Below are 17,500 nucleotides of genomic sequence, written 5' to 3'. Positions count from 1 at the left end.
TAGAAATAATAACAACAACAGTAATAATTATAATAACAATAATAGCGATATTATGATTATTTCTACTATCATTATTATTTCTAAACTATATTTGAGAATATGGTCGAAAACCCCCCCTTCTCGAGTTTATTTTAATAATGGCAATAGAAATATCATTATCATTGCCATTATAATTATTATTATTGTCATTATTATTTCAAAAAATATCATTATTGCTATTATCATTTTATAAATAGTTATAATGATAAAAATAGCAATAATAATTAGCATAATAATTATTATAACTGCAATAATGATGATAATAATAATGATAATCATGATGATAATGACTATAATGATAATAATCATGAAAATAATGAAAGTAATGATAATAATGATAACAATTACTAATCAGTACATTTATAATGAAATAAAGACCAAAAGTAATAAAATCTAGCGTATTACAGACTTTTGAAACGTCAAAAAAAACTCTTTTTCGCTTTTTAATGGTAATTATGAGGATTTTAACATTAATTCAGGTAATTATGATGATTTCCATGATAATTCCTTTATTATTGACAATAATGATAATTTTCATGGTAATGACAATGGTAATCATAATTATAATAATTTTAATAATTACTGCAATAATATCAATAATTTACTGTATTCCAATAATTTTCATACTAATAATGGCAATAGAATTAATAACGTCATTATCATTGTCATCATAATTATTATTATTGTCATTATTATTTCTAAAATTATCATTATTGCTATTATCATTATATAAATCGTTGTAATGATAAAAATAGCAATAATAATTAGCATAATAATTATTATAACTGTAATAATGATAATAAAAATAATGATAATGACTATAATGATACTAATCATGAAAATAATGAAAGTAATGATAATAATGATTATAATTTTTAGTCCATTTATAATGAAAAAAAGGCCAGAAGTAATAAAATCCCAAAAGTCGAAAAAACAGCAAGATCTAGCTTATTGCAATCTTCTGAGAGAAACCTCGAAAAAAAACCTTTTCGCTTTTTAATGGTAATTATGAGGATTTTAACATTAATTCCGGTAATTATGAGGATTTCCATGATAATCCTTTATTATTGACAATAATGATGATAATTATGATGATAATGACAATGATCATGACAATAATAATCATAAAATATTAATTATAATGATAATTTTGATAATTACTGCAATGATAACAAAATTTAACTCTATTCCGATAATTTTCATACTAATAATGGCAATATAAATAATAATATTATTATCATTATCATTATAATTATTATTATTCTCAATATTATTTCTAAAATTACCATTATTGCTATTATCATTATAAAAATAGCTATAATAATAATAGCAATGATAATTAGCATAATATTTCTTATAACTGCAATAATGATGATAATAATGATAATCATGATGATTATGACTGTAATGATAATAATCATGAAAATAATGACAGTAAGGATAATAATGATGATAATAATTATTAGTCAGTCCATTTATAATGAAATAAAGGCCAGAAGTAATAAAATCTCAAAATTCGGAAAAACGGCAAAATCTACAGCCTTTTGAGACAAACATCGATAAAAAACCTTTTCGCTTTTTAATGGTAATTATAGGGATTTTAACATTAATTCAGGTAATTATGAAGATTTCCTTGATAATTCCTTGATTTTTGCCAATAATGTTGATAATTATGATGATATTAACAATGGTAATGACAATGAAAATGATAAAATCATAATTATAATGATACTTTTGATAATTACTGCAATAATAGGAATAATTCACTCTATTCCAATAATTTTCATACAAATAATGGCAATAGAACTAATAATAACATCGTTATCATTGTTATTGTAATTATTATTATTGTCATTATTATTTCTAAAATTATCATTTTTGCTATTATCATTATATAAATAATTATAATGATAAAAATACCAATAATATTCAGCATAATAATTATTATAACTGCAATAATGATGATAATAATAATGATAATCATGATGATAATGACTATAATGATAATATTCATGAAAATAATGACAGTAATGATGATAATGATGATAATTATTCGTCAGTCCACTTATAATGAAATAAAGGCCAGAAGTAATAAAATCCCAAAAGTCGGAAAAAAGCGAAATCTATCGTATTACAGCTTTTTGAGAGAAGCGTCGAAACCCCCCCCCCCCCCCTTTTCGCTTTTTGATGGTAATTATGAGGATGTTAACACTTATTCGGGTATTTATGATGATTTCCATAATAATTCCTTTATTATTGACAATAATGATAATAATTATGATGATAATGACAATGATAATGACAATAATAATGATAAAATCATAATCATAATGATAATTTTGATAATTACTGAAATAATAGCAATAATTTACTCAATTCCAATAATTTTCATTATAATTATTATAAATAATAATATCATTATCATTGTCATTATAATTATTATTATTGTCATTATTATTTCTAAAATTATCATTATTGCTATTATCATTATATAAATAGCTATAATGATAAACATAGCAATAATAATTAGCATAATATTTATTATAACTGCAATAATGATGATAATAATAATGATAATCAAGATGATGAGTATAATGATAATAATTATGAGCATAATGACAGTAATGATAATAATGGTGATAATAATTATTAGTCAGTCCATTTATAATGAAATAAAGGCCAGAAGAAATGAAATCCCAAAAGTCGAAAAAAAGGTAAAACGTCGAAAAGAAACCTTTTCACTTTTTAATGGTAATTATGAGGATTTTAACATTAATTCAGGTAATTACGATGATATCCATCATAATTCCTTAATTATTGACAACAATGATGATAATTATGATGATAATTACAATGATAATAAACATAATAATGATAAAATCATAATTATAATATTTGTTCATAATTACTGCAATAATAGCAATAATTAACTCTATTACGATAATTTTCATACTAATAATGGCAATAGAATGAATAATAACATCATTATCTTTGTCATTATAAATATTATTATTTTCATTATTATTTCCAAAATTACCATTATTGCTATTATCATTATAAAAATAGTTATAATGATAATAATAGCAATTATAATTAGCATAATATTTATTATAACTGCAATAATGATGATAATAATGATAATCATGATGATAATGACTATAATGATAATAATCATGAAAATAATGACAGTAATGATAATGATGATAATAATTATTAGTCAGTCCATTTATAATGAAATAAAGGCCAGAAGAAATAATATCCCAAAAGTCGAAAAAACGGCAAAATCTAGCATTTTACAGCCTTTTGATAGAAACTTCGAAAAAAAAAAACCCTTTTCGCTTTTTAATGGTAATTATGAGGATTCTGTTTGCTATCAGGCTTGGACGATTGTTTGATTATTGGGTCGATTCGCATAATATCAACAAAGATTATGCATCTCTTCGTGATTTTATGTTGTTAGATCAACTAATGTCTTCTATCTCCCCAGATCTGCGTGTTTTTGTAAAGGAGCATAACGTCTCCTCCTTAGCTGATGCGATAAACCTGTCAGATAATTGGTCATCTGCCCATAGTGCTTACCCCAGGTCATTTCAATCATCTAAACAAGGTAAGAGAAGTGTGACTCCAAAGCCCCAAACTCCAGTCCAATCAGCTCTTAGAAGGAATTTTTCTTCTGTTAAATGTCAAGGGTGTGGTGATATTGGACATATTAGATCTCGCTGTCCTAAAAATCCCCTAGCGTATAAGCAATATCACCCAATTCCAACTCACAAAGTCGGATTTTGTCTAAGTGACAGGGAAAATTCAAAGTTCATGATCTGGTGGGGATCGAAGATTATTTAGGCCGGGTGGATTACTTCCCCAAAACTAAATGCTACCTGAATTGTCCACATTTAAAAGCTTGGATTGATGTGGAGCGAGCACCAATTAAATTCTGTAGCGTCCTGATTGGTAATGTACCAGGGGTATATAGTCCCAAATTATCTCCAGATTCTGAGGTAACTTAGCGTTCAAATGTCCCTCTTGATTATTCCTGTGCCATTCAGACTAGATCCTCCAAAGTAAAAATGGTTCACCCTTTAGTGTTGCCGGAGATCGAGCCACTTAAAGTAACTCCTGAAGACTTTGCAAAATTGCAGGCAGAATGTCATTCTCTCACGAAATTTTGGGAAAAGGTAAAGTCTGAAGAACATGAAAAGATGCGAGATGGTACGGTTTTTAAGTTTGAGCAAATCAATAGTTTGCTGTACCGTACATGTGTTGCTTCAAAGCACTGTGAAAGAGTTGGTAAACCTTTTCTGGTAGTACCCAGTAAATGTAGAGCCATCATTCTCGCAGTAGGTCATGAGAGCCCCTTAGCCGGTCATTTCTCCCATAGGAAATCAGAAATGCTTATTAGGGACCATTTCTATTGGCCAAACATGGGAGCTGAAATCCGAGAGTGTCAAAGGATGTCAAGTAGAGGTAGGGTAAGACCAGTGCCATTAAAACCCATGCCCATTTTAACGGAGCCTTTCTCTCGTGTCTCCATAGACTTGGTAGGACCGATTTCTCCTCCATCTTCTGAGGGTCACCGTTATATTTTAACTTTGATAGATTTTGCGACCGGGTTCCCAGAAGCATTGCCTCTCAAAGAGATAGATTCAATATCTGTAGCTGAAGCCCTTATGGTGATATTTTCAAGGGTCGGTATTCCTCGGGAAATTTTGTCTGATCGAGGAAGGCAATTTGTTTCTCAACTAAAGGGCGAACTGCATAAATTATTGGGTGTAAAGCCACTTCTTACAACGCACTATCATCCTAGTGGGAATGGAAGGGTGGAAAGGTTTCATGCAACACTAAAACCCTCCTTAAGGAAATTGTGTAGTGACAAACCACGAGAATGGCACCGTTATCTTGTCCCCACATTATTCGCTATGCGAGAGATTCCTAGCGATCGAACTGGGTTTTCTGCTTTTGAGCTACTTTATAGACGGACAGTCCGGGGACCTCTTTCAGTCTTAAGGGACTTGTGGGAAGACACAACCATTAAAGATGATGTTAGATCTTCCTTTCAATATGTGATTGAATTGAAAGACAAGCTGGAGGAGTGTGCTAAAATTGCAGCTCAAAATGCTGAGATTAGTTCCTCTAAATTCAAATCTTATTTTGACTTGAAATCTCAGGATAGGAAGTTTAGTCCAGGTGAGGAAGTTCTTGTTCTCCCCCCTGATAACCAAAACAAGTTGCTCATGTCTTGGAGTGGCTGTCATGCCATCTCATGTGCTAATCTGGAAATCGGTAATTAGTGTAACGACAGTTTGCGGGCGTGACGTCACCGTTGCCTGGGGCAAGGTTGGGTAGTTTTCTTGGTAGGCCCAAGCAAGGTGAACGCTCTTTTTAGCAGAGGCCGTCACGGTAATTGGACGGTGTGGTGTGGTAGTCCCGAGCTGTGGGCCACACTAATATCACGTCGGCTACTGACATTTTATAATTTAAACTATAAGGTATGTCTTATAGATATGTAAAGTTATTTGTGATTATTTTGTATATATATATATAGGATAGATTAAGTTAATGGTATATATGTTCACATTAGTTGACAAATAATTTAGTTTGATTTCTACCTTGTGGTATGAAACAATGTTCAAATATTGTAGTTGTTTTATTTTGTTATTTTTAGAACTGTGGGCTGCTATTTCAAGCTCTACTACTGACATTGCATGATCAAGCATGAAGATTGAAGATGCTGATCCAGAATATATGTACGATATGAAATATATATATAAATCGGTGAACTAACAGTTATCAGTGAAGTAGTGAACAATGAAAATGAACATTATAGCCCTGTGAACAATTAATTTCCTTGCGTGTCTTTTTTTTTAGCTTCGTGTTTATTTAAATTATATATGTTCTAGTATAATAAATACTAAATAATATGAAGTCTTTCTGTACAACCCATTAATTACAAATTCCTCTCATTCAAAAAAAAACAGTGTCTTAACTGTGCCGGCAAACCCTCAATTGTAACAGTCACCATCCTCACAATTATGGCGCCCGAACAGGGATCGGCGTAATGAGAGTACTTTGTTATTGATGGAATAATATGGATTATGTGTTCAAGCTAAAGTAAAATTTGAAAGATGGCGTCATTAGGAGATATAATTAAGTTAGGTAAGGAGATCGGATTGGAAGGAGAAGATTTGAGAAACTTCGCGTTAACAAGAGAACAAGAACTGAAGGAAGAAAAGCAGTATGAACGCGATGAACGAGCAAGAGAAAGAGAAAGAGAAAAGGAAAAAGCTTGGAAAGAAATGGAAATGCAAAATCTAGAAAGACAGCGAGCATATGAACTAGAAAAGCTAAGACTTGAACTTGAAAAAGCGAAACTGAACGAAGGTGGTGAAAGACTAGTGAAAACAGAATCTGTGTGTGCACCGAAGTTCCCAAAACTACCAGTGTTTAACGATCAGATAGACAGTATCGATGCATATCTGTTAAGGTTTGAAAGATTTGCAACTAGTGCAGGATGGGATCAAGATGTATGGGCTGTTAGTCTATCGTCACTTTTGCAAGGAAAAGCATTAGAGGCTTATCAGCATTTATCTCCCACCGAAGTAAAAGACTATGAATCTGTTAAAGGAGCCTTGCTCAAATGTTTTCAGTGTACGGCTGAAGGTTATCGCTCTAGATTTAGAAATGCTAAATTTTTCAAAGGTGAATCCGGTATGCAGTTTGGTAATCGCTTGAAGAACTACTTGAAACGGTGGATTGATCTGTCAGGGGGAGAGAAGTTGTACGATGGATTGATGGATTTAGTGCTCATGGAACAATACATGAATGCGTGTGATAAGAGTATGATTCTATTCTTAAAAGAACATGAAGTTAAGAATTTTGAAGATCTAATTAAATATGCAGAATTGTATGTTGAAGCGCACGGTAATCCGAGCAAGAAATTTGTTGAACGAGAGGTTAGGGTTGTAAAGGAAATGTCGCACATCGAGTCTAAAGTTCAGGATGCATCAAGTGCAGGAGTATCTGGTGTTCATAAGGGTCAGTTTCGTAAATGCTTTGTGTGTGGTGGTTCGAATCATTTGTCGCGTGATTGTTTGTATGAGTATGGTGCGAAACCTAAGGATAGATCTGCGAAAGGCAAGGGTGAGAGTATGGCTGCTTTTGCTGCTATGCATGGAAGGATGAATGTTGCAAGAGGTGAGGTCGAAGGTGTAGCTGTGAATGTGTTGCGAGATCAAGGGTGTGATACTGTTTTGGTTAAAACTAGTCTAGTGCCGAGGTGCAGATTTACAGGTAGACATGTAAGTGTTAAAATGGCTAATGGCATGATTTTCACCTATCCTGAAGCTAATGTTCGAGTGAAGTGTCCATTCTATGTCGGAGGTACTTTGGCTGCTTGTTTGGAAAATCCTGTGTATGATTTGGTGATAGGTCAGGTGGAAGGTGTTAGAGACGGAGAAACTGTCAAATTAGGAGCCGTAACGACTCGAAAACAAGAAAAGCAGAATAAAATTATATTAGCTCCAAAGCTAAAGGTAAAGGAAGTGCTTGCTGAAATGAAAGATAATAATTTAGCTGAACAACAGAAGTATGATGTAACATTAAATAACATACGAAAATACGCTGAAAGTAAAAGGAGATTTCAGAAGTCTGATAATGAATATCACGAATTTATAGTAAAGAAAGGAATTTTGTACAGGAGGGTAGTTCACGCAGATAATGTCACTGAACAATTAGTTGTCCCGAGCGAGTCGAGGAATGCAGTTATGGAGATAGCCCATAGTTCACTGATGTCAGGTCACTTGGGAATAAAGAAAACGCTCACGAGAATTCAAAATAAATTCTTTTGGCCCGGTATGTCGTCTGAGGTGGCCAGGTTTTGTCGGTCATGCGATCCATGCCAGCGCACCGTTGACAAGGGAAGAGTGTCACGCGCGAAACTAGGCAGAATGCCGATGATCACCGAACCATTTCAGAGAGTGGCTGTAGATATCGTCGGACCCATCGAACCGCGCGCAGATGACGGGTCGCGCTACATCCTCACTATTGTAGACTACGCCACACGCTATCCCGAAGCCATCCCGCTAAAGAATGTGGAAACCGTGAGTGTCGCGGAAGCGTTAATGTCTGTTTTCAGCAGAGTCGGAATACCCAAGGAGATCATGAGCGATAAGGGGAGTCAGTTCCGGTCAGATGTGATGAAGGAATTTAATAGGTTGCTATCGATAAAGGGTATTAGCACGACACCGTACCATGCAATGTGCAATGGATTAGTAGAACGGTTTAACGGGGTGCTAAAGAAAATGTTAAAAAGAATGTGCGCAGAGCAACCGAAACAATGGCCTAGATATATTGCTCCGTTACTATTTGCCTATCGTGATGTTCCCCAGGCCAGCACCAAGTTTTCACCTTTCGAACTCATCTATGGCCATACCGTTCGAGGGCCACTTAGCTTGTTGAAGGACCTGTGGGAAGCGAGCGAGCGAAATATCACGGACGAAACTAGGACCGCATACGAATATGTAATCAATTTGCGAGAGAGACTAGCGGAGACCTGCAAAGCAGGTGATTCCTACCAGTATTATTATGACAGGAAAGCAAAAGATAGATACTTAAAGGAAGGCGATAAGGCTTTGCTGTTACTGCCTACTAATAGTAATAAGTTACTAATGCATTGGCGAGGTCCGTTCACTGTAGTAAAGAAAATAAATAAATGGAATTACATGATAAATGTAAACGGAGTTGATAAGAAATTCCACATTAACATGCTCAAACGCTACTACGAACGCGGCGAATGCGAGACCGAACGAACCGCGAATGACGTCATGGTAGACGGTGAAGGAGTGACGTTGGCGAGCGTCGCGGTCATTCACAATGAGGAAAGCGATGCCGATGTAGACGTAGTTCCTAACTATGTACAAACTGAGGATGTCAATGATGTTCATGTAAATAACGATCTTACAGAACGACAAAAGACCGATGTCAGAGGGATTTTAAATAAATTTAAATCTATTTTCACCGACGTTCCAGGTAAGACGAATGTAATTGAACACAAGGTGAAACTTTGTGAAGAAAAACCCATAAGGAGCAAACCATACCCAGTTCCGTTTGCGTTACAGAAGGGCATAGAGGAAGAAATAGAGCGTATGCTAAGACTCGGTTTGGTCGAGTATTCCATGTCTCCATATTCTACGCCGATGATCGCGGTGAAGAAGAAAGATGGTTTAAATCGTTTGTGTCTAGATTTTAGGAAAATAAATAAGATCACTGTATTTGATGCTGAACCGATGCCGAATCAAGATGCAATCATGGCCAAGATTTCACACAGCAAATATTTTTCAAAAATTGATTTATCTAAGGGATACTGGCAATTACCGTTGGACAAAGATAGCCGCAAAGTAACAGCATTTCAAACTAGTAAGGGATTGCTGCAGTTTACGGTTATGCCTTTCGGTTTAGTAAATGCTAGTGCTACATTTAATAGATTAATGAGAATCTTATTTAGCGATGTTGCGAATGTAGAGACGTTTGTGGATGACATACTCATCCATACCGATAATTGGCAAGATCACATAATAACTTTAGAGTACGTGTTGGCGATACTTAAAGATGCGGGATTGACAGCGCGTCCGTGTAAAACCGAGATTGGAAAGTCAAGCATCGAGTACTTGGGGCACTGCGTGGGGAGTGGCACTTCGTCTACCATTGGCGATAAAATAAAACGTGTTCTCAACATGGCGGTACCGCGTACGAAGAAGGAAGTCCGATCTTTTCTCGGGTTGACGGGCTATTACAGGCAGTACATAGCTGACTACGCAACGATTGCATCACCTCTTACTGATCTCACAAGGAAATCCGTACCGAATAAAGTGTCATGGGAGATTTGTCATCAAGATGCTTTCGATAGATTAAGAAAGGCTCTTGCTAGTAAGCCTATATTGAAACTTCCTGACATGAATAGAGAGTTCATAGTGCAGACAGATGCGTCAGACATAGGGTTGGGCGCAGTGTTACTACAGGTTTGGGAGAACGAACGATGGCCAGTCATGTATGCCAGTCGTAAACTTAATACGGAGGAAAGGAATTACAGTATAATAGAGAAGGAATGTCTTGCAATCATTTGGTCTTTAAAGAAATTCTATCAGTATCTTTACGGCAGACATTTTGTAATTGAAACAGATCATCAGCCTCTTAAATATTTGCAAACATCCTGTCAATTGAATGCAAGGTTGATGCGATGGGCGATATATTTGCAGCAGTTTAGATTTAGCGTGAGAAACATAAAAGGCGTTGACAATGTTGGTGCCGATTGTCTGAGCAGATTAGGACACTGAGATGGATTTTTAAGAAATTGCAATTTCTTATTTTTGTGGGGAGGTAATTGTCATGCCATCTCATGTGCTAATCTGGAAATCGGTAATTAGTGTAACGACAGTTTGCGGGCGTGACGTCACCGTTGCCTGGGGCAAGGTTGGGTAGTTGTCTTGGTAGGCCCAAGCAAGGTGAACGCTCTTTTTAGCAGAGGCCGTCACGGTAATTGGACGGTGTGGTGTGGTAGTCCCGAGCTGTGGGCCACACTAATATCACGTCGGCTACTGACATTTTATAATTTAAACTATAAGGTATGTCTTATAGATATGTAAAGTTATTTGTGATTATTTTGTATATATATATATAGGATAGATTAAGTTAATGGTATATATGTTCACATTAGTTGACAAATAATTTAGTTTGATTTCTACCTTGTGGTATGAAACAATGTTCAAATATTGTAGTTGTTTTATTTTGTTATTTTTAGAACTGTGGGCTGCTATTTCAAGCTCTACTACTGACATTGCATGATCAAGCATGAAGATTGAAGATGCTGATCCAGAATATATGTACGATATGAAATATATATATAAATCGGTGAACTAACAGTTATCAGTGAAGTAGTGAACAATGAAAATGAACATTATAGCCCTGTGAACAATTAATTTCCTTGCGTGTCTTTTTTTTTAGCTTCGTGTTTATTTAAATTATATATGTTCTAGTATAATAAATACTAAATAATATGAAGTCTTTCTGTACAACCCATTAATTACAAATTCCTCTCATTCAAAAAAAAAACAGTGTCTTAACTGTGCCGGCAAACCCTCAATTGTAACAGTCACCATCCTCACAGTGGCCCTTATACTGTTCTGGAATGTCGAAATAAGGTGAATTATCTTATCGACGAAGGTGGAAAACAGAAGTTGCTTCATGCTAACTTTCTCAAAAAGTATCGTAGGAGAGCAACAAGTTCCCAACCTAATGTTATGGACGAGCAAAGTAAGATAGATGCTGAAATGAACCCACAAATAGTCCCGAATTGTATTCTTAAAGATACTGAATTGAGCGATAGCAATTTTCCTCTAACTTCTGATGGAGAAGAGCCCATCTTGGAGCCTGAGAGTGATCAACCTGAGATTTGTTCTGACCTTTCAGCAGAACAGAAATCTGATATTGATTCAGTAATTGCAGAGTTTGTAGATGTATTTTCATTAACTCCAGGTTGCACAAACACCCTTGAACATGATATTGAAGTTAACACCACAGAGCGTATAAAGTCTAAGGTTTATCCCTTTCCTATATATCTATCATCATCTCCCCATTCATCTCCTGTAGTGTTCATATGTTTCACCACTTTTTATTTTAGCAGTCCTAAAATCATTCCTGTAACTTGCGGGAGTTTTACTATAACCCCTTAAGAGAGCTTTCTTTAATAACTGGTAATCGGCTGTTGTTTCTGGAGGGGAAACCTTCCTGCAACTTCCACAAACAACTTCCACGTACTGCCGTACAGCACTGAAAGTATTACAATTGTTAACAAATAAAATGTAAAATGGTTCTACTCGTGAATTTGATCCTCAAAACGAGAAAAGCATGAATCCTGGCAAAGTCGCCACATGTAAATGTCAAGTTTTTAGTTTCATATAGGTTTACTAGTTTTGAGGAAACAAATAAACAATTCGAACCATTAACAAACATTTATTCAAAAATAAATATATATTTCACACTGTCTAACTGTTCATATTCATTTATAAACACACACACACACACACAAATACACATTCTATTCAGTTCCAAGTCCACCATATTCACACCAGTCCACAATGTTCAGTCTCACGTGCTTCCGAAATCTTGGCCATGTTGAAGGTGGCCACGTGGACGAATTCTTCCAATACTTCCAGTATAATAAAAGTAAATAAATATTGAAAAAGAAGCCTCCGTGCCTGGCCCTTGACACGAGTAGGTTCTGTTGCCTGTGTTAAAAAATACACCTTTGTTTATGTATACAGTTTATACAATTTCACAAAAAATAATAAACAAATAAAAATCAAAAATAGCACGGGGAGAACACCTCGCCTCAAGGCAATGGTCGGGTCGAGTGAGGACCCCCGTACCCACAACCCGAAACCAAGGCTCCAGAGCGAACCTTGATTCGACTTCATGATTCGGATGAAGCATTTCGCTCGCCACGTATTAAGCGAGCGAAGCAAATTAAGAAAAACATAATATACGAATTTCTTCACAATTATAATAAAATGATAATTATAATGATAATTTGCGTAATTAATGCAACAATAGCAATCATCAACAATACTCTAATGATTTTCATGATAATAACAATAAGACCAACAATAATGATAATAATTAGAAATAATAATGATAGTAGAAATAATCATAATATCGCTATTATTGTTATTATAATTATTTCTGTTGTTGTTCTTATTTCTAAAATTATCATTATTGTTATTATCATTATAGAAATAGTTATAATGAGGAAAATGACATTAATAATTAAGATAATAGCTCTTATAATGATTATATTAAGGGTAATCATGGCGATAATTACTATAATGATGAAAATGATGATGTTAATGCTATTAATGATAATAATGATGGTGATAATAATCATAAAGCCCATCCATAATGAAAAAAGGCTAAAAGTATAAAGAATCCCCAAAGTCGAAAAAACGGCGAAATCTAGCGATGATTTCTGCAATAATTCGGCTAATTATGATGATTTTCATGATAATCCCATTAATAATGACGATAATATTGATAATTATGACATTAATTTCGATAATTATGACATTAATTCGGATAATTATAATAAAATGATAAGTATAATGACAATTTGCATAATTAATGCAATAATAGCAATCATCAACAATACTCTAATGATTTCCATGATAATAAAATAATACTAAATAATGATAATCAAAAAAAATAAAATTTTAGTAGAAATAATCATAATATTTTTATTTTATTTAATTATTACTGTTTTATTTCTAAAATTATCATTATTTTACATCATTTATAAATAGTTATAATAGGAAAATGACATTAATTAAGATAATAGCTCTTACAATGATTTTATTAAGGGTAATTATGCGATAATTACTAAAATGATGATAATGATGATGTTAATGCTATTAATGATAATATGAGATATAATAACCATAAAGCCCATCCATAAGAAAAAAGGCTAAAGTATAAAAACCCCCAAAAATCGAAAAAACGGCGAAATCTAGCAATTTTAATATTTTTGAGTTTGGAAAAAAAAAAATTTTCGTTTTATGGGTATTATGATGATTTTCAATAATTCCTAATTTTGAGATTTTAGATAATCCCATTAATAATGACATAATAAGATAATTATGACATTAATTAGGATAATTATGACATTAATTAGGATAATTATGACATTAATTAGGATAATTATGACATTAATTGGAAAATTTAAAAAGAAAATGATAATTATAATGATAATTTGTTAATTAATGCAATAATAGCAATCATCAACAATACTTAATGATTTTCATGATAATAAAAATAATACTAAGATATTGATAATAAAAAAAAATAATAATAATATAAATAATCATAATATCGCTTTTATTGTTTTATAATTATTATGTTGTTTTTCTAAAATTATCATTTTTGTTATTTTTATTTATAATAGTTATAATAGGAAAATGACATTAATAATAAATAATAGCTCTTATAATGATTATATTAAGGGTAATTATGGCGATAATTACTATAATGATAATAATGATGATGATAATCACAAAGCCCATCAATAATGAAAAAAGGCTAAAAGTATAAAAATCCCCAAAGTCGAAAAAACGAAGAAATATAGCCTTTTGAGAACGTGGTCGAAAAAACCTTTTTGAGTTTATGGGATGATTATGATGATTTCTGCAAAAATTCGGCTAATTATGATGATTTTCATGATAATCCCATTAATAATGACGATGATTATGATAATCATGAAATTAATTGGTAAAATGATATTAATTAGAAAAAGTATAATAAAATAATAATCATAAAGATAATTTGCGTAATTAATGCTTTTGTCATAATGATAATTATGACATTATTTAGGATAATTATGATATTGATTAGGATCATTATTACATTAATTAGGATAATTATGACATTAATTAGGATATTTATGACATTAATTAGGATAATTATAAGGATAATTTGCGTAATTAATGCAATAATAGCAATCATCAACAATACTCTACTGATTTTCATAATAACAACAATAATTGTTATTATAATTATTACTGTTGTTGTTATTACTTCTAAAATTATCTTTATTGGTATTATCATTATAGAAAGAGTTATGATTAGGAAAATGACATCAACAATTAAGATAATAGCTCTTATAATGATTATATTAAGGGTAATTATGGCGATAATTACTATAATCATTACAATTATGATTTAATCATTATTATTGTATTTACCATAGTCATTATCATCATAATTATTATCATTATTGTCAATAATCAGGGAATTATCATAGAAATCATCATAATTACCTGAATTAATGTTAAAATCATTATAATTCCCTTTAAAAAAAGCGAAATGTTTTTTTCGACGTTTTTCTCAAAAATTTGTAATACGCTAGATTTTGCCGTTTTTTTCCACTTTTACGGTTATAATACTTCTGGCCTTTATTTCATTATAAATAGACTGACTAATAATTACTATTATTATTATCATTACTGTCATTATTTTCATTATTATTATCATTATAGTCATTATCATCATGATTATCATTATTATTATCATTATTGCAGATATTATAATAATTATGCTAATTATTATTGCTATTTTTATCATTATAACTATTCATATAATGATAATAGCAATAATGATAGTTTTAGAAATAAAACTGACAATAATAATGATTATAATAAAATGATAATGGTGTTATTATTACTTCTATTGCCATTATTAGTATGAAAATTATTGGAATAGAGTTAATTATTGCTATTATTACAGCAATTATCAAAATTATAATTATAATTATGATTATGATTTTATCATTATTATTGACATTATCATTGTTATTATCATCGATAATAATGATAATTATGACATTGATTAGGATTAATATCATAAAATGATAATTATAATGATAATTTGCGTAATTAATGCAATAATAGCAATCATCAACAATACTCTACTGATTTTCATAATAACAACAATAATTGTTATTATAATTATTACTGTTGTTGTTATTACTTCTAAAATTATCTTTATTGGTATTATCATTATAGAAAGAGTTATGATTAGGAAAATGACATCAACAATTAAGATAATAGCTCTTATAATGATTATATTAAGGGTAATTATGGCGATAATTACTATAATCATTACAATTATGATTTAATCATTATTATTGTATTTACCATAGTCATTATCATCATAATTATTATCATTATTGTCAATAATCAGGGAATTATCATAGAAATCATCATAATTACCTGAATTAATGTTAAAATCATTATAATTCCCATTAAAAAGCGAAATGTTTTTTTCGACGTTTTTCTCAAAAATTTGTAATACGCTAGATTTTGCCGTTTTTTTCCACTTTTGCGGTTATAATACTTCTGGCCTTTATTTCATTATAAATAGACTGACTAATAATTACTATTATTATTATCATTACTGTCATTATTTTCATTATTATTATCATTATAGTCATTATCATCATGATTATCATTATAATCATCATTATTGCAGGTATAATAATTATTAAGTCAATTATTATTGCTATTTGTATCATTATAACTATTCATATAATGAAAAAAGCAATAATGATAGTTTTAGAAATAAAACTGACAATAATAATGATTATAATAAAATGATAATGGTGTTATTATTACTTCTATTGCCATTATTAGTATGAAAATTATTGGAATAGAGTTAATTATTGCTATTATTACAGCAATTATCAAAATTATAATTATAATTATGATTATGATTTTATCATTATTATTGACATTATCATTGTTATTATCATCGATAATAATGATAATTATGACATTGATTAGGATTAATATCATAAAATGATAATTATAATGATAATTTGCGTAATTAATGCAATAATAGCAATCATCAACAATACTCTAATGATTTTCATGATAATAACAATAAGACTAACGATAATGATAATAATTAGAAATAATAATGATAGTAGAAATAATCATAATATCGCTATTATTGTTATTATAATTATTGCTGTTGTATTTATTTCTAAAATTAGCATTATTGTTATTATCATTATAGAAATAGTTATAATGAGGAAAATGACATTAATAATCAAGATAATAGCTCTTATAAGGATTATATTAAGGGTAATTATGGCGATAATTACTACAATGATGATAATGATGATGTTAATGCTATTAATGATAATAATAATGATGGTAATAATAATAAAGCCCATCCATAATGAAAAAAGGCCAAAAGTATATAAACCCCCAAAGTCGAAAAAACGGCGAAATCTAGCGATATATAGCCTTTTGATAATCTGGTCGAAAAACACCCCTTTTCTTTTATGGGATGATTATGATGATTTCTGCAATAATTCGGCTAATTAAGATGATTTTAATGATAAAGCCATTAATAATGACGATAATAATGATAACTATGACATTATATAAGGATAATTGTGACATTAATTACGATAATTATAATAAAATTATAATTATAATGATAATTTGCGTAATTAATGCAATATTAGCAATCATCAACAATACTCTGATTATTTGCATGATAATAACAATAAGACTAACGATAATGATAATAATTAGAAATAATGATAGTAGAAATAATAATAATATCGATATTATTGTTATTATGATTATTACTGTTGTTGTTATTTCTAAAATTATCATTATTGTTATTATCATTGTAGAAATAGTTATAATGAGCAAAATGACATTGATAATTAAGATAATAGCTCCTATAATGATTATATTGAGGGTAATAATGGCGATAATTACTTTAATGATGATAATGATGATGTTAATGCTATTAATGATGATAATAATCATAAAGCCCATCCATGATGAAAAAATGCTAAAAGTATAAAATCCCCAAAGTCGAAAAACGGCGACATCTAGCCTTTTGAGAA

The 17,500-nt window shown here is 31.1% G+C and overlaps 1 protein-coding gene and 2 long non-coding RNA genes across 3 annotated transcripts; all 3 read left to right on the top strand.

The window, feature by feature from the left end:
- Positions 1–5,420: 5,420 nt before the first annotated feature.
- LOC138860313 (uncharacterized) lies at positions 5,421–5,957 on the top strand. The gene is made up of 2 exons (XR_011398297.1): positions 5,421–5,525; positions 5,702–5,957. It is a non-coding gene; the product is annotated as an uncharacterized lncRNA (long non-coding RNA).
- Positions 5,958–6,161: 204 nt separating this feature from the next.
- Positions 6,162–10,367, top strand: LOC138860249 (uncharacterized). The gene has a single exon (XM_070117449.1). It carries the CDS (start codon positions 6,162–6,164, stop codon positions 10,365–10,367), a length of 4,206 nt encoding a protein of 1,401 aa, XP_069973550.1.
- Positions 10,368–10,549: 182 nt separating this feature from the next.
- On the top strand, positions 10,550–11,087 carry LOC138860312 (uncharacterized). Its single transcript, XR_011398295.1, has 2 exons — positions 10,550–10,655; positions 10,832–11,087. It is a non-coding gene; the product is annotated as an uncharacterized lncRNA (long non-coding RNA).
- The last annotated feature ends 6,413 nt before the right edge of the window (positions 11,088–17,500 follow it).

Source organism: Penaeus vannamei, chromosome 40 (assembly GCF_042767895.1).
Source record: "Penaeus vannamei isolate JL-2024 chromosome 40, ASM4276789v1, whole genome shotgun sequence".
In the NCBI taxonomy this organism is placed as follows: Eukaryota; Metazoa; Arthropoda; class Malacostraca; order Decapoda; family Penaeidae; genus Penaeus; species Penaeus vannamei.
This window is presented reverse-complemented; position numbering and strand designations above follow the sequence as displayed.